We start from the raw sequence: 25,229 nt of genomic DNA on the forward strand, positions 1-25,229 counted from the left end.
TATGGTTGTACAATAGTTTTTTTCCCCCCAATTTTCTTACTAGCAATGTGTAGTATGGAGCAGTAGCTGAACCATGTAAAAGGAGGGCCAGTCATGAATAGGCTTTAATAACTAGACAAAAGTAATAAAGGGTACTCGATCTCTTTGATTGATTTGTCATATATAGGTTTGGCCACCCCATTAGGTATATATTACATTGGTTGAAGAAAGAGAAAAAGACGGGGTTTTGTTTAATTATGTAATGAAATAATTACATAATTATGTAATGACAAAAAAGTTGATTCATACATAATTACAAAGCAATCATGTTTCATATCATTAATATCTGTTGTAGCAGCACAGAATTGCAATATTCATCCTAGACAGGTATCTACTAATATATAGTGTTTACAGTCCAGTTAACCATTTTGGTCTTGTTTACCCGACGCGTTTCACCTGTTAGGCTTCTCCACTCCACTGGTGATATGGGATGATTTTCCCTTAGAGAGTTCTTCCTAGGATTGTTAGGAGTCCTCTTTGTTCTGCAGCAGCCCCATCAGAAGGAGTGCAGTGTGACATGTCAGCTATAACTGCCTGGCAATTCAACAACTGTCAGACTTCAGGTAATGTCCAAACCCTGCAAAGCTGAACTATCATTTTATTTTTTACATTGCATAAAAGGGTGGCCAATTTTTCAGTTTTTGATTTTTCCTCCTCTTTACTGCTGATCAGGAAACCCGCAGCCTCCTGGGATACCTACGTCACATATCTCCGGAGGCTAGGGGCTGCTTCTTCAGGCCCAATCTAAAACAAGTTTATACCGAGTATGTTTGCCTATGATTAGTAGTAAATTGCAATGTAAATTATTCATATTGCATTTTCTTTAGCTCATATTTGCTGGATGATCCCGACACTCATTAGAAATAAAGTGGGGATAAAACATCACAGAACAAATTCAGTTCAATATGACCAACTTCTTTCACATTAAACTTTAGCTTCACCCCTGATCTACCCAACCTGCCAAAGTGGTCATATTTGGTCATTATACTTTGTCCTAGCAAGGTGAGGTTGATGTCTGGAAAAATGAATTGTGTATTATTTGTCTTACCATACGTCTTCAGAATCATATTTAGCTCTGGCAAGCATCAGCATATTCTTTGTTAAACTATAAATAACTAAACAGAACACAACACACCAACACTTCTCATGTCATTCTGAAAAAAAAGACAAAAACCAAATTTATTCCTGTAAAACATTTTATTGCTGGTAAAATAACATTTTCAGCAAGCGAATAACGTTCATCAGGAACACACAAAAATTCAACAGCAGTCATACAAAATAATAAATTAACTCAGTTGTGTAAAGCTTTCAGCATATATTAGGTTTCAGGTCACCTGGTAAATCATTGTATCCATATTTAATTTTATCTGGTAAATAAGGTAAATAAGATTACAGTGAAGGTAAAAGGGTCATATACTTCCAGATGGGGCTTGGTTTTCCACTTTTCAAACCTTCAAAAAAGGAATGCCAACAGAACATTTGGTCCAATTAAAAATGATTGAAATTATAATTTTTAAGAACCAAAATCTGGGCAAATGAAAATTAAAGTATTCTGTGCAATAGCCAGCCGGATAAAAATGTACCTTGTATTCACAAAATACTTTGTAAATATATTGGTAACATAACTGGGATGCACAAAGCTTGTACAGAGCATTGGTTGGAATCCAGCAGGTTCACCCACTACAGTCTGCCTGTATAGAACCCAAAGCGTGGGGCCAATCTAAGCAGAAAGCAGCAGTGCCTGCTCTTTATAAAAGGAAACTTCTGCACAGAGGAAATAAGTTTTCTGCTGGGTTACTGTACATATATGGAATGAGAAAGGACATCAAGGTTCAAGAATATGCATCCTTAGCCCAGATTCCACTTTCAAAATTAAGAACTTAAATTAAAAAACTTAAAATGACTGAATAAAATATGAAAATACTAAAGCTGGTATAGGGCAGCCAAGGTGAAGCAATCACCTTCTCCAATTGGTGTCACTCCGTTGCTGCCACAGAATGCTGCAAAACTTTGTTGTCTAGTGAGAAGGCAGCAATGGAGGGACATTTTGCAGGTTCAGCCAAAAAAAAAAAACCAAAAAAAAAAAAAAACAATGGTCTTAGTGATTGTGCCCCTGACAAGTTTTTATTGCTGTGCCCCATTTGTGAAGGAAAATATTTCCAAACAGGGGCAAAAAACAAAAAACAAAATAAAAAATTAGGGTAAGGTTTCACACTATACAAAACTAAAATGTTGATTTGGAGCGTATTGCAGACAAAATAATTTCAAAGTGTTTTTCTTGTGTGTGGGTGTACCATCTAAGGTCTTATAACATGTTAAAGCAAACCTTGTTTTGTCCAATACAATGTATAACTGACATTAGAATTTATTGCCTTTGTATCCAATGATGACCCTGACAGAACCCAAATTCTATACAAGCAGACATGAAGCCTTGCCTCCTCCTTACACTCAGCCCCTGCCCATTGTATGACCCAGAGCCATAGTGGCCATAATTGGAGGCTCCACCATGTGACAGTGGAATGGTAGAAATGAGTTGGGATTGACACCGGGATTGAGTTGGGATTGACATGTGGAGGGAAGTTGAGGGCCTGTGTATTGCCTGAACCTAGGAACTATGGTCTTCCATAACCACAAAGACAAGTGTAGGTAGTTGAATGTACTACAAGGTACCCAAACTTTACCAGCAGGGTTTATTCATACATATTGGAAGAAGGAAAGAGTCACTTCATATATTTCCATTAGAAAGTTTGTCTCAAAGTCTTATTAAAATCTGATTAGCATACAGTGCAATATAGTTCCATGTAACCATAAGTTAGAACAATCTGGGCTGGTATGTTCACTGATATTGATTTAGGAAAGTTCATTGCTTTCTGTATCCATTATCTCACGAAATCCTAGCAAAGATCCCCACATTACAGCCAGCAGTACAAGAATATATATTTAATGAGAGCTTGGTATAGTGCTGACTTCATACACGAAGCTCAGCAGCCAACGTTTTCATATATAAAGTATAATTTAAAAAAGTGTTTTTTAACTATAGCAGAGAACAGTGTGCAGACCAAAACCCACAGCAACACTTTCACTCATCTCTGCTCTTCCTTATTGAATAGGCGGATATAAAGTGCTTTGCTAATGAAAACAGCTTCTGGGACTTCGCACAATACTTCAAATATCTTGTCAATAGTTTGTTAGAAGCATGATTTCAGTATCATCACAATGAAAACCATAGCAGTGTTAAACGTAGAAATTCATTAGACCAGTCCTTTCTTTATAGTTCTTACAATATCATAGCAAACCACAAAATACAAAAAGCCAGCAGTAGCAGCAAGGGTGCCAAGAACAAAGAACAGATCTGGACTGGTGCTCATCATTGTCAGAATTTAGGCCACAACCTTAAGTCTTTGTTAATATAGCTGCATTTATTACATTGCAGGGACTTCTTCTAATGCTCAATAATGGATTCATTAAAAGGGGTGTAAAAAGCTGATAGAATTCCTATTACATTATGTACAGCATTTTATTTTCAATAATAAATACATTTTAATGACAGGTTCACTTCGCCGTGTCAACAGTGCCATTATGCAACACATTTGCCATTGTGAGGAAACGTTTGTAAACCTTCAGGAAGGTCTGGATTTTGGCATGAGTGGCTCTGAAAAATGTTCTGGTCACAGTAATATATTATCATTTGTTAAGCCATAATTCTGCCATTGTCATGGATTTACTGAAAAAACAATTGAAACTAAAGTCACATAGCCGAGGCCTGAGATTTGACCTATTCAGATAAAAGCTCGGCTTATTATACGTGTTCTTTAGTACATTATGGACCAATGACAGGTGATCTCCAGGGTTCTCAGAAAAAAAGATAAAGCTTGGTAGACATGGAATGGTAACATAAGGATCTCTAAACATTTCTTCTAGGAAAATCAATGTTCATATATAATTCTCAAGCAAAAGGCAAAGAGCTCTTCTAAAATGGGAGCAAAGGATCTGGAGACGGCTCATGCATAATCATTTATTTCTACCATTTCTACTAGTTTTTAATAAAAAACTTCATTTGGTTTTGATCAAGACTAAATGTACCAAAAAAAAAAAACAAACAAAAAAAATCTGATGACCCAAAGCCGGACCACTGTAATACATACTTTACAAATGCTGCATACAGCCTTATCCAAACAAGGCAACAGAATGGACAAGGACAGCTTCCACCTGTCCATGGACCAATAAATTCCATTGCAATAATGTACATCATGATTACAGGGCCTCTTTATATATGTGTTCCAAATCTAGGAACAATACTACCAAGCATTGCAGGTATATATAGATTAGAATAGAGCAATACAAGTTCATAAGACAGTCAGAATGTCTGATCAGCATCAAAGGAAAGACTTTCATAAAGGTCAGTGCCATTAGCAGAGACTTACAACTAAAAGGTTCACATACCTTTATGTTAATGACTACACCTTATTAAATGTTCATGTAGCACCAACTTCATTAATACTATGCAGGAGATCTTTCAGAGACTTTCCTAGAAAATTCCAGAAGGATTACAAACTTTCACAACAGTAAGTCTTGTCTTAGGTGCTTTTGCAAAAACAAAGATACAAATATAATAAAACGTACAAAAGACTGAAACATACTTTTTGCAACCCTCAATCTAACTGTGCATTTGCTTTTGGCATTATATACAGGTAGTCCCCTAGTTAAGGACATCTGACATACTGACAACTCTTAGATACAATGGGGGGAGGGGACGGTTTGCATGACTTGCAGAAGACATTTTTGCTACACACAGTGTAGGTTGTGGGTGATCTCTTCTGCAGCCTCTTGTAACTCTTTATTGACCAGGACAAGCTCTGCCTTAAAGTTGTTTCTTTTAGTATATCAAAGCATAGCTTGCTCCAGAAGTTAATAAATGTCAAGGCTCCATAAAGTTTTTTTTTTTTTGCTTTGTTTGTGATTACCTCACAGTGAGGATTTTATACAATAACTGACACCATGCTGCCTAATATTATGTTGAGATCAACATCTGTCCTAATTGCATTTATTAAAAAAGTGTACCTGTTCCAACGTACATACACATTCAACTTAAGAACAAACCTACAGTCTATCTCGTATGTAACTGGGGACTACCTGTAATGGGCTTTAAAGAGCAGCAATCAGAATACAGGGACACATAGGGTTATATTCATAAACCATTCACAGATTTATTCAATGAAGCTAATCTTATTTTTCTGTGCAAATTAGGCCACATTTGCAAATCAGGGTAAATGTAAGTTACAAATAACTGGGAGCTGGGAAAATTGGGATGATTTATTGTTCTTGAGTTGAATTTGAAGGTTGCAGTTGAGCAGTTGTAACCCAATAGAAAGGTATGTAGAGATGGGTGAACATACTATGGAGTTAAGAAAAATAAAATATGTATACATTGACGTGTCCTGTAATGTGCTCACAATTCATTCTGTTATTTGTTATGGTGAATGGAATCGGTCTACAATACAGAGCTAACACAGAAAAAAAAATACATTCATATAGGGGTTACTTGTATCTTTTGTGCAAACATTGCTACAGTTACACAACTAATAGTTTATGAATATACCCCTTAGGTGTCAAAAACTTTATTTGTAAAAGTAAACCTGATCTGTCCATTAAGTTGTATATTAACATTCCAAATTATAGTAACATTCTAAATAAAGCACAGATTGTTCCTGCATTTGTATTCAAATCTGCTGGATGAGTTCTGATGTCAAAAATAACAAATGGACAGGATTCATTCAAATTTGAAGAAAAGTCAAGGCCCCGAATAAGCCTAGGCCTAGCATCTGGGAGCCATAAAGGAACAGATCTAAAGGTATGAGAAAATTACAGGTATTGTTGATTTATTCACTAAGTGGTCACAACAGGTTCACTATAAAAGCATTTTTTTTACTTTACCTGGAAATATTTAGATCTTTCTTGCGAAGACAAACATCATTTCTTCTCAGTTTTGATATAGTGCAGTTACCCATCATATTGTAATGGAAACACTACAAAGATGAATTAATCTTCCTATACCAAAAGTCATTGCCCGTTTTTGACTAAAACAAACATTCTCTTTTCCAGAATTCTAAATATTAAAATGGTTAAAGTTTGTTCAGAATTTATCTACCACATATAAACAGCAATAGGAAAAAAGCTCCAGCAGGGATTAAAAGAAAGACCCCAAAGTGTAGGTGCATATATGCTTAGGTAGGGGTCCCATTTCATTAAAAGCAGTACAAAAATTATTCAGCAGAATTCCTTTAATTTGGCTACCTTAGAAAATTCTCATGAATAGTTAGGACTTCAAGGATACCAATAACCCAGCCTATCAAATGGTTAAAACTATACACAACATTGTTATTGTACGCTGAAAACCCCTTATACCATTGTTCACTACAGAATTTCCTCATGTAGAAAAAAAAAAAATAATTATTAGGATCGGTAAAATTATTTGTGTCCTAACCTTGCTGGGTTGCCTTCCCTGGGTGCATTTTAAACTACTGCTATACACCCATGGGCAGAAGACGACATTGCAGGTCAATGCCTTGTGCATGCTGCTCATGCAATTGCATTGCAGTTCTTCCTCTACAGCAGCAGAAGCAACCTTGTGGTCAGAAGCCATATGTTGCCTCCAGGAACTGCAACACAAAACGCATGCACAAACCACTCCCATTTCACTGAATGAGAGCAGATAAGAGCGTGGCTGGAGGGTTGTGGCCATACAGTAAACCGCTGCAGTTTACCAAGGGTCTAAAATAACCCAAACAATACTTCCCCAGTAAAATCTGTTTTTCAAACCCAAAATATTAAACTAATCTTCATAATATATAATATTTAAATACTCGCCTGGTTCTGTAGTTGCTAAATTAAAGGAATTCTACTGTATCAAAAAGGTAGAAAAATATCTTGTTGGGAAGGAAAAAGAAGTATTATCTATTTTAAAGAAATCATATATTCATAAAAATACACTGAAAAGGTTGTAAAAAGATTTTTTTGCATAACAAAAAAGTTTCTTTGAGGTTGAAGTGTCCCACTAAGATGCTTAAAAAATTGTCACCCGTATTAAAGTTAAATCAGTAAATAAATTCCATGTACAATATGCTTGTTTACAGGCCGAATCTGCCAGCATCTGAAGAAATCCATCTCATCTAAAACCATCTTGTAGAGGAGATTCTAGAAGATGATTTTCATAAGTCATCATTTAATATGAATGGTAATAAGGCAAAGATCCAATCTTACATCTGGACAAGCACAGACTGTTCTGTATAAAACATTATGTCCTGCACTTATCATTTTCTTGTTTCCTGTTCCAATTTCCATTTTACTTAGATCAAATATTCTTTAAGTCCTGTAAATTTGTATGAACATCATGGCCAACCTGGTTTATAGTACCTGTGTGCAAATTAAAGTTGGAGGTCATGTCTTGTCTATGTCCTGAAGAAGTTAGGTCACAAGGATTCCTGTGAACAGTACTGGGAACGTCGCCATCTTCCTCCTCTTCTTCTTCCTCACCCCCGTGAACAGTATCTTTCAATCTACAGAGAGGTAATGACTCCGTCTCTGTGCCTGCTTCTAGCTGCCGAGGGCTGGGAGAAGATCGATGTTGAGACCAGATACATGGGGTGACGTCACAGCTAAGATCCAAATCTCTACTGCTGGACATCCGAGAAAGGTACAGCTCCACTGTATAGTACAGTGACCAAAATACAGCAAAACATCCCAGGAGCATGAGGGTCTGGAAAGAAAAAGAAATCATTATTTGCAGGTAAACTTGCTATTCCAATATTTCAGCAGTTTGCATTATTAGCTATGACTAGCCAGGACTATCCAATGAAGAACCATTCTGCAACATTCTCCAATCCATATTGATGCTTGTCAATATTTTTCACTTCAAGTATTTTTAAACCCAATATCTGAATTTTTAATTCATGTTTCATATATCAAAATGTTTAAAACTGAAATGTTCATTAAAATAATAACTAGAGATTCCACCCTACGTGTGCTTGTTCAGGTAAATCCAATGAGGGGACATTGCTCTATCCCTGTGTTTCAAATGTCCTGCATTCATCTTTCTTACATGGGATTTTGAGAGCCACTACAGGTGGTTATTCCAAGACATTTTATTCAGGGATGGTCCAATGTAGTCACTATTAGAAAACCATAAAAACTATGTAAAAAATGTAATTGTTTATGGCACATGTAAAAAAGTGATCTAATACATATGCACATTTTATGACTAGACTAGAATTCCTCCCAAAAATTAGCCTTGGACCTTTTTTCTTTTTTTTTTTTTTTTAATATTGAGGATGCCAGGCACTGTGTTTGTAGCCTTAAAGTGGTTTATCTACTGTGTGAGATTGAGGCACGGCGGTTTCTGACTGCTAGTCTCAGGAGATCTGGGGTGCGATTTGGTGGGGTTACTAATGTGCTGCTCAATGTTCTAACTGGAGGTTCTGAGAAGGACACCATATCTACAACTGAGGACAAGGCATAGTTGACACAAATGATAAAATAGCAGAATTTTACAATGGGTTGCTGTTGATATGTTTAAATTTACACATATTAATTAATCATATACAGATACTTAAAATCATCCTACGTAACTATACTACAACTATCCAATTATTATGACAAGTTTGTAAACTTGTGCTTTCAAAAGAAATTCTTCTGTCACTGCCAGAGTAAATTGTTGAGGAAAAAGCACAAGTGGCAGAGGCATTAAACAGAGGACATCAACAAAAGAATAAAAGAAGGCTTCTCTCCCATTAAATTTAGTTTAGGTTTCCTAATCCATCCTCTCACAATATCTTACCCGTAGTGTGTTATTAGTAATGGTGTAGCTTTCCTGTTCAGATATCTCCAGGCCAGGAGGACAAGGCAGGGAAAAATTTTCATTTAGAAACTGACCGCTCTGAGCAAGTTCCACCAGCCTAATAAGCAGAAACCAAGGTTATGCATGTTCATACATTAGCTTTTTTTAAGCCAATTCTAAAAAGTATTACTCGTCTGAACGTGTTCTGTTACAGACCTTTCACAGATTTTCAGAGCAACTTCTTCAGTTCTAAGTGTGGGGAACATATTCCAGCATTTGTAGCCACAGAAGTAACTTCAAGACCCTAATCTGGTCACCATGGAATATGCCATGGCAGATTCTGTCTCAGAACAGGAAGGGAAGTGTGAATGTAGAAACCTCCTTGTTCCATGTATTTAATCCAATACTATGTTGCCATGAAGCCTGGAACAGACCTTTATTTATATGGGTGAAGGTGTGAATTGTTGAACTACCAGGGTACAAATATGAAAATGGCATGATATGGAGGTTACAGATGATGCCAATGCTCCCCCACCCTTGTTTAAGGATGTTGGAGTAGGTCAAAAATATTTAAGAATGAGAAGAGTGCCAGTACAACATTTTTGGTTATGTGAACCTGTGAGCACACAGTCATGGCAGAAAACAAACAAACAAACAAAAAAAAAAATAGTCCCTTTCCTAACGGTTTCCATGAGGGTAAAAGCTCCTAAACATCTAAAATACCTTTCTATGCTGTAGTGGTAACAGTACTTTACAACAGAAACAACTGTTAACACTACCTGTGCTTCTAGCTATGTAGTAAGAGTTGGTTGTCTGCTAGAGTTGACAAATTTCTGGCCATGTAGTGAGGCTTACTCACCATTCTGTATTTAAAAGATGGAAAGAATGAATGATTCAGAGGTAAATACTATGTACTACCTCCACTGAAAATTACATTGTTTCTCTGACCATAAGGCATGGCTATGATAAATTTCAAGTAAATGCCCCTATATAGTATGAAAATGTAAATGTCACGTTTCTGCTTTGTATTCACCTTCTTCTTTCTGCCACATCTTCAGGTGTCCAGGAAGAACCGTAAAGTGTTAGCTGCCAGGTCTGAAAAATGCCTCTTTTAGCAGTTTCATCACCTGTACAGTATAAATACATGGTCATTATTGTGTAAGAATGGCACTGCTAGATATCACATCACTGTATGTCACATTGAAGTCAAACAGTTTTTAGCTCCTATTTATCTTTTATGCATACACAAGTACATACAGTCTAGTAGAGTGTAAAACAACAGACCAGTGAAAACTTACCTGTATCAGTTACTATTAGTCTATACAATCCTTCAGCATTCTCTCCCCAACAGCGAACAGTTGAAAACGTCCAGTCTGAAAAGCCACTTGGGTCACTTAAAATGAGAAGAAGGAGATCAGTTAAACAAAACAATTGTTAACAAAAATGTGAACTCAATAAAGTCTAAGATTTGTGAACAGTAATAAAAGATTTTAGATTTATGCCCAGACACCACACAAACAGTTTGAATTTTCACTTGCACAACTGTATGCAGAAACTAAAACTATTATATTGTAATTGGTGGTTAGGAAGAAGTGAAGCCCATGATCATTTAGCAAGAAATACATCTCATTAATAAAACTTACTTGTCTATCTTTCTTGTGGCGCCAATGAGGGATGACACCCCACTGGGACAAAAAAGTTGCATCTGCAAGCTTCCACGTCGTAGATGTGTAACAGACACCGTCACCGCTACATGCTCCAAGGTCCTCATTCCAGAAAGCATAAGGTCAGAAGCAGTCACTAGAGAAAAAAAAAAAACTTGTATGAGTTTGTGTCCCACAAAACAAGAGAAAGAAACAGTAAAATGTCCCAACTTTATTTAAAAAAAATAACAAAACATAAAAGTACTTATAGTAGGATTGAAGGTTTACTCCAGGTTGTCTGTAAAGTAACTGTAGGCAGCTCTACCACGCAAAACTGCTTTGGCTCACACAGCAACATTTGCAGTTTTTAGGTAGCAAATATACCCAAATTCAGGTGAGGACTTCATTGTTATCTTACATTGACAAATTTCTCCACACACTGCAAGTCTGATGTTCCTCTGTATAAGAGTTTTTAGTGAGCAGCGATCTCTGCTTTGCTCCTCTGGGTATTCTATTTTTGCAAGCTTTTCCGTTTTGCCTTGTTGTTGATGTAAATTATCCAAATGAGTTATGCAATTCCCCAGATGTTGATCTGTTTTCTTGTAACTCTTTATTGACTTTAGACCCAGTTCAAAGACCACTGTTTCTTCCCAGCTGATATGTATTTCATCTCAAAAAAAGCCTAATAGTGATGCCTAGTTTTGGGTATTTAGTGCGAAAGTAAATCTTCACTTAGCTGCAACTTATTTACAATTACAAGGGAAAAATAAGACACACAGGATTGTTGAAATCATTGATGAACGTCAGCACAGCTTCACTTTGTTTAACTCAAAACTTACTATTGCAATAACCAGGTTACCTGAATCAAAATAAACAGATCCAGGGATATACACTGCTGAATTTATATTCATATCTCCTTCTTCCTTTCCAAATCATGTTTATGATGCAAGGAGATGACTGATCTCACTTGACAGGTGAATGGCGATTTTTACAGAAGCTAAAATCAGCTTAAAGCTTTGTTTCCCTGAAGTAAGGGTTGCTTTGACAAACTGTTTTCACTTAAATAACCTCTACTATACATTTTATATTTTGTTTGAACTGTCTTTTTTATAATAGGACTCATTTATGAGTTATCATTGAGTTGCTCATTACCACACAGAGATATTTTCATCTTCAGTTTAAGACAAAATAGGACACTGTCAAAAAACGGTTTCCATATATGACATACAATTAAGAATGTGTGAGAAAAACATACGTAATATAAAAAAAAGTTCCAGGTGAGCTCCTTGTAGACAACTATTCCACAAGCCATATTTAGGAATCGAAGCAAAGCATGTTACCTCACTATATTGCTTAAGAGAAAAAGGGATGTGGAAAAAAAACTGACACTCTCCTCTCCTGTAACCTGACACAGCAGCTCCTGTACACTTTGCAGATATAGTGTAGCCAAACTCATGACATCAATGGAGCAGCTGGCAACAGGAAGAGCGAGAAGCTTTCAAAATTGATACAGACGCCATCTGCCTCGGCCAGGCAAAAGCTTAACACTGTGCAGCGCTATACTTCCTTCAGAGAGGGGAATCTTCAGGTTTGATAGATTTTTGTGTGTGGGGGCTTTGACCAATCACTCTCCTTATTAACCCAAAACGCCAGCCCTTCATGCCACTGCCTCATGATCTTCACACTGTTACAAATCAGGTAAATATGGGCAGTTATTTGCCCAGTGTTTATTGCAGGAAGATTCTGCCAATCTATAGTTTTTGCCAGTGTTGTAGAGTGCAGAATTGGAGGAAATATTCTGTTTAGCAGAGTCAGCAGAAGGAAATAAGCCAGTAATAAAATAAAAAAAACTGTTAGGGCGCTGAACCTGATATTTGTTTTAGATGTGAATTACCATATATGGAGCCAATGTGGAAGGAAGAATGTCTACCTATGGTCCAATCAGAAAAATGCTAAAACAATTTGTAAGAAAAAGTCAGCTTGACAATAAACAAAACCCGATTTTGTGTATATAAAAGAATGCTTGTGTGCAAATCTCTGTTTAACAAAAAAAAAAAAAGCTTCTTATTTTAACTGAATCATCTATTTCAACTTTATAACGTCTAATGACATCAGTGAGTAATCCTAAAAATGTATATGAGTAGTGATCAATGAATAGGGATATGGTTTTATATATCGCCTTTGGTGAGAAAAATGCAAGATCTACAGTCATAGGAGTTAAAAATATCCACCCTTAATAAGGAATTACTGTATACCATCATTGCTGCTTCCAATAGCTTTCTTGAGCTGGTAAATACTTTCCCTCAACTTTGCAGAGAGGTATTCTGGTTAGTGTCTTTTGTTTATTAACTGAAAACTTTTTCTATTTGGATAGGGTAATGTTAAAGTCTTGTTAGGTACTTTTTGCTGTCTGGGTGCTAAAAGATTTCTCTGTCCTTCCTTACCACAGAAAACACCAATAAATTAAAGACAATTTCTCTGAAGTGAGGGGAAGTTTCATTTTTTACAGTTGTCACAGAACAAGTATTCACATTCCCCTTGTTTCCCCAATTCAGTGACAGCTGTAAAAGCCCGAATTACTCACTTGTTTCTGTTCCAGTAGCAATGATAACAAAGACAAGCCAAACCTTAAAACCAACTGCTTAATACTATTTAGTTCCCCTTTGTACCACCAAGACAGCATTAACCTGTCACGGCATTGACCCCACAAGACCTCTGAAGGTGTCCTGTGGTACATGGCACCAAGACATTAGCAGCAGATTTTTTTAAGTCAAGCTGGCTTACTGAGCTGTATTTTTCCAACAGTGCTACTTTCTTTTTCCCAGGTAAAAAACGCACATGACCTAATAGAAAAGGCTATTCATCAGACTAAGCCACCTTCCTCCTTTGCTCCACAGCCCAGTTAAAAATATTTAAATGGCCACTGTACACGCATTAAGTAGATGGCAGGGGTGAGCATGGGCAATAGACCTCTGCAAGCAAAACAGATCTCATATGCATTTTATCTGTGTATTCAGCGATTTATGTTGGAGTACTGAACCTTGAATTTAGGCAGACATATACCAAAATAAAAGCGCCCATCCCACAAATGCACAGTAAGATTGGCTTTTTTTTTTTTTACATTTTCAGTACAGCGTGTCACAAGATCCTGCACGTGCTGTGCGGCTGACTAAAGAAGCAGAAATAAGAAAATAAGATGGTGGTGCCCGCTGTCCAGTCCATGCTGGAAAGAAGACGATATGGGACCAACTAGACTAAGATCACTAGGGGATCGACGGGCCTTTTTTTAATACTGAAAGTTCCACTTTAAGATTGATATATCCCACTCCAACAATATCCAGCTTTTAATGCCCAGCTCTAGCCAAATGTTTTAACATCCCCTACTGCACATTTTGCCTGAGCCTTTGCCAACCTCTTATAGTTTAGTGATTCTGGGGCACGAGGGGATCCTGCTAGTGAGTGGACAGCAGATAGGAAGGGCCCGCATCACCCAGACTGCAATGTTGGAACCATATGGAGAACCCTCTCACATTTTAGTGAGAAAGTTAAAAAAAAGTTAAAAAAAAGACCTGGCACCATCACTCAACAATGGATTTAATTAAAGGAACTTTTTTTTTTTTTTTTTTAATGGACAGAGGTTATGTTGCTGCATTCCTGGAGATAGCTTTACAATCATCCTTTTATAAACCTTGTTAAATTGGGGTTCATAATGATTACATTGTATAGTCAACTAGAAAATGAAGACTGACAAATTGTATGAAAACATTACAAGCTCAGTGAAAAGGTCATTCTGTTATATAATACCTTTCAGTACTGAAAACAGAAAAATGCCTGAAACAATACTTACAAAATGTGAACAATTCACGGTCCCCCCACCCAATCTACATGATAAATGTTTAACGCTTTTCCCTCATTTCTTCTTATATTACCTTTTTCTACAGCGAACTTTTCTATTTACTTTCATTCTACTCCACTCCTTTACCTCCTCCCTTCCCTAATAATGCCTTCAGCACTCCCCACATTTCACAGGCCAAGTCAGAAGCAGTAAACATTGCCTAAAAAGGATACAGAGAAAGAAATCTTGCATTTAGCTTGGCAGATGCCCAAACAAGCTGAATGTGCCAGTTGCACCAAACTCAAAATTTAGCAAATGAACAATACAGTAATCCCCACAACACCCCCCCTCAAATAATAATAAAAAAAAATTATAACACCATGGCGGTAATGTGCAGGCTTTAGCAATGTTTGGAAGTGGTCCTATGTATGTCAGCTCTCATTACGTAAATTAGACAGAGGTGATGTCTAGAAAAAAAACATGATGTATAATCACACTCTGATTCATGCAATGTGTTAAATATACATTCCAAGCGCACTCTCTTTACAACAAGTAGATAAACTTGGCTGCACAGCCTGGTTCTTGTTATGGTCCGTTTCTGAAACTTGAAACATGTTAAAGGAAATTCTATAGTTGCACTGTATTGTTCAAACATTTTATTATTTTTTTGCTGAAAGCAATTCCAGGTTTTGTTATTGAAATAGTTTAGCTTAAACCATCTAAAAACATTTGCTTGACTTTCAAAATACCATTTAGGTAAAGACAATCTGTGTTAGCATAGTACCCATCCCTTTTGTTCCAAACATAACACTGCTCCTCCAAAAGTTTTTTCCTCCTAATTTTATTACAATCACTTGTTTTATTTAGCAGATTGCAGGGATACACCAGAAGCATTCTAAGGTCTACAGAACCACTAACTAGAATACCTTCCGTTTCAAATTATTGTTTTTATAATATTATTTTCATATTATTATTGTCATATTATTTACATCATTCTCAAATACTGAAGATCCAACAATTTGATGAAATGTCTAACGTATATAAGTAACTCCTGCTCTGCAAATCATTAAAACCCATTGATCACCAAATAATTGTGTAGTAAGAAATATATTGTAGCCATCAATATGTCTCATTTCAATCCAGCATTTGATCTTACTAGTTACAATGCAGAGATAAATAGAACCAGTTTTTCAAAAATTGAAGACTGGGTTGCATTCATTTGCATAAATACAAAGCAACCCGAAGCCTCGGTAAAATGTGCTTCGACTTTAATCTACATTAGATCAACAACGGAACACATATTGCAATACATAAAACTTAACATAACCTTACACATAGGGTAAAAAAAAAAAAAATCTCTTCTTCTTTTCTCCTATATCACATTCAATATTCCCATGTGATTGATTTGGTACTTCGTCACTCTAAAATCCTTTGGTTTCATAACCAAGGCCAGCAGTCACCTCTTGTTACCAGGGCTTTGTGACATATGGTATGGATATATTCACACATGCAATGAATTTGCATGTTCTACCAGCGTTCACGTGAGTTTCATCTGAACACTCCGGTTTCCTCTCACATCCCAAGAACAGAGAGGTTAATTGGCTAGGACTATGGTAGGGACATTGGATTGTGAGCCCCTTTGAGGAAGAGTTAGTGACATGACTATTGACTCTGTACATCGCTTTGTAATAAGTCGGTGCTATGTAAATGCAAGGTAATAGTATGTGTATAATTTTTTGCAGCCATATCCCAACAGGATTCAAGTAGACTGGTCTGATGCTGATGTACAAGAAAGTGTTCTCCCCAGCCCCTTTTAGCTGGGCGCACCACCTGGGACATTTCTGGGGAAAATTCTGAAAGATCTATGTGGTTCAATAATTTATCAAAAATAACCCATAATCAATTGTTAGATCAGATGTTTACCAGTCTTTGGACTACCTTTGTAAACCACTTGCTTTATTATCACCTGCTTATGCCGTGAATAACAAAGTTCCGGTCCTTGGTTTCCTACATTTACCCCTCTACTCTATTAGGGACACCATAGTTGTCACCCAGGATGGCCTTAAGCATGTCTGCCTTTATTAATTTCCATTAAAATTGGGGTGGGGAGAATAGTAGTACTTGTGCTTTTAGCCCACATATACTGACCAAGACACCGCATTTTTGGTACGCATTTTGGTTTTCTCCACCTGTTGAAAAATTTCTTAGCCTTATAAAAAAAAAAAAAAAAAAAAAAAAAAAAAGTTATTACATCTAAGGCCTAGTGAGACATTATAAACCAGATATTTGAACTTATGTTTAGTTATTGTCTTTAGGATGTTTCTGTACTGATTGAATTACTATATCCACAGCTTACATTAGCGTGGCAGCCAAAAAGATCGGTGACAGTTAAACTGACCTGGAGGTACAAATTGCTCAATGCTCAAAACCCCAAGCCCCCGCCCCCCTCCGATGGAACCCTAGTATTGAAAAAAAAAAAACTTGTATTATGTGTTGTTACAAAGGCAATGACAACATTTTGGTTTGGATTACATGCTGCTGTTCCAGTTTGACTTTTGTTTCCAAGTGCATTTAGTATAGAGAGCAGTGAACTTAATCCCTGCAGGCTGTGACACAAATTAAATTTGATAGAAATTCACCAAAAACCACAAACTGTGAGATTTTGCTACTCATGTTTTACCTAGAGGATCAATAAAACACTTATTTTTGCAGGCACAAATACAGATCTGGTTTCTATCTTTCTCACCGCTAACTTTCAGATTGGGCTAATTATATATATATATATATATATATATATATATATATATATATATATATATATATATATACACATACACACACACATGAATGCGTTGTGTGCATAAATATTCGGCTCAGTCCAGTTTACAAGCAGTGTTCTAGCCCTGTACATTTAATGCTGCTTTTAGCTGAAACTAAAAAGGAAAAAGTGTTCAATAATTCTAATATTCAAACAAAGCTTGGAGTTTTACCATTTCAAACTTGTCTTAGGAGCTTGGCTGAATGTTTAATACCTTGTCTGCAGATTGTGTCCTAATAAAAATATTATTAAACACAAAGTCTAAGACGTCTGGCAGTGAATAATAAAGCTGAACTTCAGACAAACGGCTAAATACGTGGATTAAATACATATATGGAAGCTGTTTAACCTGCCAAAGGATTTGCATTTCTGTTGGTCTAATTCTGAGATTTATACAGCTCTGCTACATAATACAGACCATGCCATTTTTCTTTTACCGCAGTTCAGAAACACATATCTTTTTCCCCCTTTGTCACTCTCTATATATTTACTTGTTTTGGAAACTACAGTACAGCCAATTGTTTATTGTGCTGCTTCTTCCTTTTCCAGTTTAAAATCTTCAACTCATGCACTGCATGAGGCTGATACCTAGTTAAATTCAGGTACTTAATTATGATAAATCAGGAAAACAAAAATTCCAATTCTGTAATCAACACAGGGCTACATAAATACATCGACCTGAAATTCTAATTTATCCTTGTAAGGTTTGAACTACATCTAAACGGATTACAGATTTAATATTTTCTGGAACATTCTAACGGGATAACAGGAACATAAAAGCAAAAAGAAAGCTTGATCCTTCTAAGCTCTTCTAAACATGTATTTGTGCGGTTTGGATCCCAAACTAAATAAATTACCCTTTATGAAGTCCCACATAATCAGTCAATTTGGAACCAACTACTTAAAGAGGAGTTAAATCTGCTTGCAGTCTCAACTTTTCATTAAGCTGAAATGAAGACATTGCAATAAATTCGCAAACTATAAGAAACAAGCTCGTTGCAAGCTTATGAAGAGATATTGAAAAACAACAGGGTTGTATAGAATACATATACTATAGATGCTCATTTTGTATGACATTGGGCTGTTAAATCACGACAGGGCCCAGTGTTTTGGAACCCTAGTTTTCTGTCACATTGATCCATTGGCTCTAGTACTCTAAATTACTGGAATGGAACAATGAAAATTCTTGAACTATTTCACTCCGCATGTTCATTTCAGTTTAATGACTAAGCAAAAAAGCACTGAGCATTTCTGTGCTGTCCTGTCTAACAAATTGACCTATTGAACATGGTTAATATATTGTTCTGTCCTTTCTTACCTTGTTCCATGCTATAGTCTTCTTGTTACCTTGTTCCATGCTATAGTCTTCTTGTTACCTGGTTTGTACTTATTTTGTTTAGTTATGAGTGTGTTTAAGGGTTTTCATGTTTGCTGTGTTTAGCAGTTCATCATTGTGTTGTTTTTATATATTCAATCCCTACAATATATTTATTAACTACATATCTGAGCTTCCTATTCCACCTTACTAGTCTAGTCACATCATATAAACAGAATTCCTGGGTAGGTTTGCGGTCAGTCTGTAGTACAACCAAAGTATTGTGGTCTTCTGAAAATGCAAATAGGAATATTGTGTTATCACCAAGAAATGTATGAGGAGAGGCGACAACAGAGCCATCTCCTGAACCAGTGCATAGAACCTAGGAGCCTTTTTGGAACAGATGGTATTCACATGCATCTTTGCATGTGAATACGAGGAATTGCAGGAAACCAACAGAATGGAGAGTTTACATCTCCATGTGAACAGTTTAATGATTTAATGAATTCCTGCAAACTGGACTTCAAAGAGGAACAAGGCGTGTATCATCTGTAAATACTCCAAAAACAGAATACATTTTTCCTTGGAGAAACATCACAAAGCATTTATCATGAATCTAAAATCTTCTATATTCCAATACCCTTTAATATTAGAACAAGGCCAAATACTGCACAGTAATCCTTTCTCCTCTTGGTCCCAAGGAATTCAGAGAGAGATCTACATAAAGTAATACCCGTAAACACACTTAAAATAATGCCAGTAAGTAGCTTGCTCAGCTCTTTGGAATCACCACACTGTCACGCACCACCGGCTGATGTATGAATGTGTACATATGTAATAACGTCATATCGCTGTGCTCCATCCAATGCAATACGCAGGAGCAGTCTCTGTACCCTACCTACTTTAGCATATGTGCTGACAAAGTGTATTAGGATGAAATACGTTAAACCGAGCAAAGTGATGTCAATTTCTTGAAATGCAGGAAGGAAGGATCAGTTTAACTCTGAAGGAAGAGCTAGAAAGAGCTATTCAACCAGCTTGCATAATAGAATTAAGGTGAACTTAAAAGGACAGTTTTTGAATAAAAAAATTGTAGTTAAAGGATATTGGAAACTTAAAGCACCTGTTTGAAGATTGGATGTCTTTTCTTTGGGCTTGTATGTTATATACACACACACACTAAATATATACATATGCTTTGGAGTCCTATAGTAACACTGTTCATGGGCACTAAATTGCATCCTTGTCATTACACAGGTTCTGTTAATTTTAATTCATTACCATTCACCTATTGTTTATGTGGACCCGTGTGTATTATATTAATTTGCATGGGATACATTTTATATTTTTAATGCATTACAGCAGATAAGACTTTATCAATATAAATTGTACAGCTAAAATACAGACTAGCATACAGTAATCCATCATTTAGTGTTGACAAACTTTTGCATCAACCCAATAAAAAGTAAAACAGAAGTAAGGCTAAAAAAACAAAACAAAAAACTATTATACTCAAATAAGAGATATTACAAAATTATACGTTGAAATATTCAGCTTATTCTAGAGATTTACCCTAAAATATCTTTTTATGCCACTGGATATTCACAGTTTGATGGACAACATCATTCAACCCACTTCCTCAAAACCCAAGTTATCCTGGGCCTGCCAAAGACTGTGACTGGACAGTGAAGGGAAAAGCAGCAAAGAAACTCACGACATAAGCTTGTATCTGTCACTCTGCTTTCTTAACCCATCATTCATTTCTATACCCAAACATAAACGGTTTAGCAATTTGTGCCGCAATTTCACATTCCAGCCTAGGCTGATACCAGGTGAACTTACATTTAAAAAAAATATTCTATTTAATTTGTGTTTTTGTCTGAAGTTTGTAAAATTAACCTTCAATCTGTTAAAAAAAATAAGTTAAAAAAATAAAAAATAGTGAAACATAACTGTACAGAAGTATATATATATATATATATATATATATATATATATATATTTATTTATTACAGGAGGACGTGTCCCTAGGACCTGCGACCCCAAGTGTGACTCAGAATTACCGCTTTTTGCGGGATTACTGATGGAATTATTGCTATTTAAGCAAGAAAAATCTCAATATTTAAGAAAAAAAAAAAAAAAAAATAAGCATGCTTAAACTATTTATAAACAATTTAATAATGGACAATAAATATGTGAAATTAGAACTATGACCAATGTAAAATAGGAAGTAGAACAATGAAGCAATTTTCTGTGTGTCAGCAGTGACCCCTGGAGCAAATTTTTATAATGTTTAGTACAATATCAATTAAATAAGCCTTATTATGCACATAATACAGTTGCCAGCACTAGAATGCACCCGCAGACGTTAATAAGTGCAGAAGTTAATACATACTTTTTTTCTCATGCTGAAAAACGATTCTGAATTCATTGTAAAATTTCAAAACAAACTCCTATGCATACTCTGACTGGACAGCAGCTAACCCATCCTCGGTAGAAATCAAATGCAAAACTACTGCCATTCCCGTTAGATTTTCCTCCAAAACTAGTGCAGATAAAAAGAATGGGCACATGCTGGCACTTGCAGCAAATGTACTGACTACACCCTGCATGGTAAAGCAAAGACATATCACAGATACCCAAGTACAGTATCCAACTAAGTTGTTGCAAGTGGACTATGAAGGCTACAATCATCTTAAGAATTACAACAAAAAAATCATTTCCAAACCATAACCATTATTTCATAAATCCTCCCAGTGTATGTACACTTATGAGCACAACTACACAATGGGCTATTCAAAGTTGAAGACAAAGCATAACAAAAGCTAAACAGCTCTAAACTTACCATTCCAGCTTAATTCCAAACTGCTGGGAAGCAGAGGAATATTCTTATTTTCTTTTAACTGAGGACTGACATAGGAAGCTAAATAAGGGACAGACTCCCATACCTGCAAATAAAAACATAGTCCAGTTTTTTTTTTTTATTCATCCAGTACATATATGTATTTTTGATACAATATATATTGTTTTTGCATATCAGTTACTTATTTAATTTAGATACCTGCATACATTTTCTCCCTTATGAACATGCAGATTTACTAGAAGTATTTATCTTTTACATAAACCGTTTTCTGGGAGAAATACTTTGGTTGCCATTGTTATTCTATCCTTCCAAAAATGCTAATTTGCTGGCATGTCATGATAATCAAATAGCATCACGCGACTAAGCTAGTTCAACTGAAGTAAGCAATTAAAAATTTAAAGGTCAGTAAAGCAGTTGTCTCATTTATATTAGGGTGTTTTTTTTCTCCAGGATGAGATTTTTTACATTTCGGATATAGTGTAAACTTCACAAATGCAAAGACCAATATTTCAAACATTTTAAAGTCCTAGAATCACCTTAGCTGCATTGGTAAGCCGCCAGGCATTTAGAAGGCCAAAACCATGCTGATGACTGTGACTGAAGCCTGCTCCATTGGTTTCCCAGGCTGCAGATCGGTCTTCATACTGTACAGATCAACCATAACATGAAACCACATTATTCCACCAGATAACATTTCAAATAAACAAAAAGCTCAGATTTAAAATGCTGCAATGGCTTCAAAACCTTAAACTGAAGCACAGAAAATTTAATTCATTTTATTGTGGCTATACATAGATATAAAAGGAATACATTAATGTTGCTCTGCAATCACTAGTGTATTGGATGGCGTGGGAAAAGATAAGAACTTGTGTCAGGTTTGTATGGTACCCTGCATTCCGATAGAAAACAGTTATCTTTCCTTTACTGCTGTCAATGGTTTCACCTGAAGTTAGAGGATCACTGCCACTGTGACACAGGTAAATGATTGTAATGTAGACATTATCTAGGAAAGGACATTTCCTCTAACTTTCTGTTAGTATCCAGGATAGGCAGTAAACAAATATTACCACTGAACATCAGCTAAAAATACTACAAGACATTTTAACCCTTCTCTACTCTATCCTAAACTAAACAAAAGTTTGGACTATAGAGACAATGTTAATACATCAATAAACATATTTTTTAATGCAAAGCAGTGCAACTACTCAAATTCAATGTGGTATCAGCCTCTTGCACTCTACTGCAGTCTTGCACAGTGGAGCTTAGAGGAGGAGAGGGGACAGAAGAAGTTTAAGAAGCCTATCATGCATGTTGCAGTGAAAGTAGAATGTTAATAGGAAAGAGCAGAGCGACAGACATAAGTTGATGATAGTGTACAGTCATATAGGTGGAGAGCAGACCTATAGGTTAAATGGCCGCAGAGAAAAATCAGGTCTCTTCTCCATGTAGGACTATGCTATATAACAGTAATGTGTATCCTGTTCCTTTTTATTCTTGTCCTGCTGCAGATGTTCAGGAGTGAAAATCCCCCCAACCGAGTCTTGTTTGACAAACACATTAAGTATTTACCATAAGCCTATGCAATCTACAATCAAAGGTCTGGGCTGCTGCAGAACCTAAAAAATGCTGATCTTTCATTGTATAATTTAAAAGGGGAAAATATAAATAACGCTTACTGTACCTTTGTTGCAGTAAATACAATTATATGCTGAACATCTCTCCATGTCAGGCAAGGTCGGACCTGCAGCATCAGTGCAATCATTCCTGCAGCTATGGGAGCTGCTGCAGAAGTTCCTGTGTGACCTTCTGTGCAACCTGTGCCTTTCTGCATGTCCCAGTCTGAAGTTACCTGCAAAAACATGAGAAATTCTAAAAAATTCCACTTCAGTCTAATTTTTCATTCTTGTCCTGGCTATGACAATCATGTTTGTACTGGTGATAAACATTAAAAACTAATCACCAGCTTCTCTACTGTGATCCACTAGATTGAGTTATCAAAGATATGGAACAATTGCTTTACTGAGGTAGTTGAGCATGCTCACCTTGCCAATCATTTACTTTTATTTTTTTCCTTTAACATAATTATCTTTTGAAATGTGAGGCACCACTTAAAAAAAAACTATTTCTTTATTCTTCATTATTAAAATACATGAAATGTACAACATACATGGAGTACATGAAACTGCATTAAACTAATCCAACTTGCATTTCAACACCTTTCACAGATTATGCTTCCTTTAGGCAAATTGTAGGACATCAAAAAATATTTGGTATCATCCATGTAACATTATGCTGTGACTTTGATCCCACCCATGTCGAGTTAAAGGATTGGGTAAGCCTAATTGGTTTCAGTTGGATGATAAACCCGGAAATTTTGAATTTCCTACAAATTTTCCTAACAAAACGAAGTCTGCAAAACAAAGTAAGCAGAGTTTTGTTTAACCCTTGTCTGTTTTGGACCCTTCAATTCAGTAACGCGAAGTAATTCTTTTTAAGGATCTGGTCATTCCTTGGACAGAGAGATGTCTTGTTTCATGTATTATGCTCAGGCTTGAGTCCATTTTGAGCTTTAAAAGCCAGTAGTACCACTGCTGTTTGCTAGCAGACTAGGAAAGATAAGCAGATAAATGGATAAAGGACTGGTAGTTTTTTGGAAATACATTATTCACCTACACTATACAAGGGTGAGATTATAAATACAAATGAGACCAAATCAATTAGTGCAGATACCTGGTTATGTTGACATTTTGTGGCTATAGAATTCATAGCTGCAGGAAGTACTAAAATAATGCTGACAACTTACAATACTCCTCATCTGTCTGTCTCCGCTACTGAAGGTTACTGCCAACATTGAAGCACACTCCTCAGCATAGAAAGGCATTTTTCCAGCCTCATTAACAGCCCCTGTAAACACACATTACAATACCGTTGAACAAAGACTTATCGACCAAATATTTCCTACACACAACAACCAAAACGTTTGCATCACAAAGTGCTTAAGTGTGTATGAGTCTTTAAAGAAGACCAGTCTACTGCAATGTTATGAACGTTTCACCAAGACTAATAACCACTCATTTTATTAACTTTATTTTAACATTAAATTACTGCATTTAGAATAAATTAATGTTCTCAACCAGGCATTATTTTGGTTTATATTTTGTAGCCACAAATACTTGCCGCTCTTCTTGTATAAGAGGAAACTTAAGATCTTTAAAGGGAAAGTATAGCTATTTTTTTATATATTGTCTTCATTACTGTATTGTAGACAGGAGCAAAATACTATAGTTTTATAATATATCAGCTTGCAGGAGGAGCGTTAGCACCAGCATTAGTTTGAAATTAGGATACATAACTGGGGATTTCACTTATGCATGCAAGTGACCTGTACTTGAACTGATCAACAGGTGATACATTTCTATAGATTAGTATGGGGATGCTAAACCTACGTGCAGCAAACACATTTTTAAAATCAAAAGTGAATCAAACCAGTGACTTGCTCATGTCCAAAAATCCAATTTGAGGTTTCAATCCGACACAGCAAGCCTAAGGGTTTCTGTCTGGTGTGTGTGAAGCAAAAACCTTTATCACGAGAAAAATATTTAAAAGCAAAAAATATAAGTACATTTCATTTACCTATCGTCACAGTATAAATAGAGTTGGCATATCCATCATAGTTACAGTTATCATTGTACTGGCCTCCATTTCCACTGGCCACAACAAATATACTTCCAAATCCTTTCCGTCCAGCAATGACCCCATGCTGTAAGGCAGCCTTAAGGAAAGAAAAAAAATATTAAAGTACTTTAGCTACAGAGTGGGTGGGGGTGGGGGGTACTTTTTTTTTTACTGCAAGACACAGTATATATAAAGGGATAAACACATC

At 36.1% G+C, this 25,229-nt stretch overlaps 1 protein-coding gene across 2 annotated transcripts in view; it reads right to left on the reverse strand.

The window, feature by feature from the left end:
* Nucleotides 1-1,217: 1,217 nt before the first annotated feature.
* The window catches only part of PCSK7 (proprotein convertase subtilisin/kexin type 7), a 501,704-nt gene continuing 477,692 nt past the window's right edge, over nt 1,218-25,229 (reverse strand). For both annotated transcript variants that reach the window (XM_072426904.1, XM_072426903.1), the window contains exons 7-16: nt 24,980-25,118; nt 24,150-24,250; nt 23,028-23,195; nt 21,883-21,990; nt 21,329-21,431; nt 10,516-10,672; nt 10,171-10,265; nt 9,906-9,999; nt 8,873-8,990; nt 1,218-7,795 (exon numbers count right to left, since the gene is read on the reverse strand). In XM_072426904.1, the coding sequence (XP_072283005.1) occupies nt 7,391-7,795; nt 8,873-8,990; nt 9,906-9,999; nt 10,171-10,265; nt 10,516-10,672; nt 21,329-21,431; nt 21,883-21,990; nt 23,028-23,195; nt 24,150-24,250; nt 24,980-25,118 (1,488 nt within the window). In that variant the 3' untranslated portion in view covers nt 1,218-7,390. The remainder of the gene's footprint in view (nt 7,796-8,872; nt 8,991-9,905; nt 10,000-10,170; nt 10,266-10,515; nt 10,673-21,328; nt 21,432-21,882; nt 21,991-23,027; nt 23,196-24,149; nt 24,251-24,979; nt 25,119-25,229) is intronic.

This window comes from Pyxicephalus adspersus, chromosome 11, assembly GCF_032062135.1.
Source record: "Pyxicephalus adspersus chromosome 11, UCB_Pads_2.0, whole genome shotgun sequence".
Classification (NCBI taxonomy): Eukaryota; Metazoa; Chordata; class Amphibia; order Anura; family Pyxicephalidae; genus Pyxicephalus; species Pyxicephalus adspersus.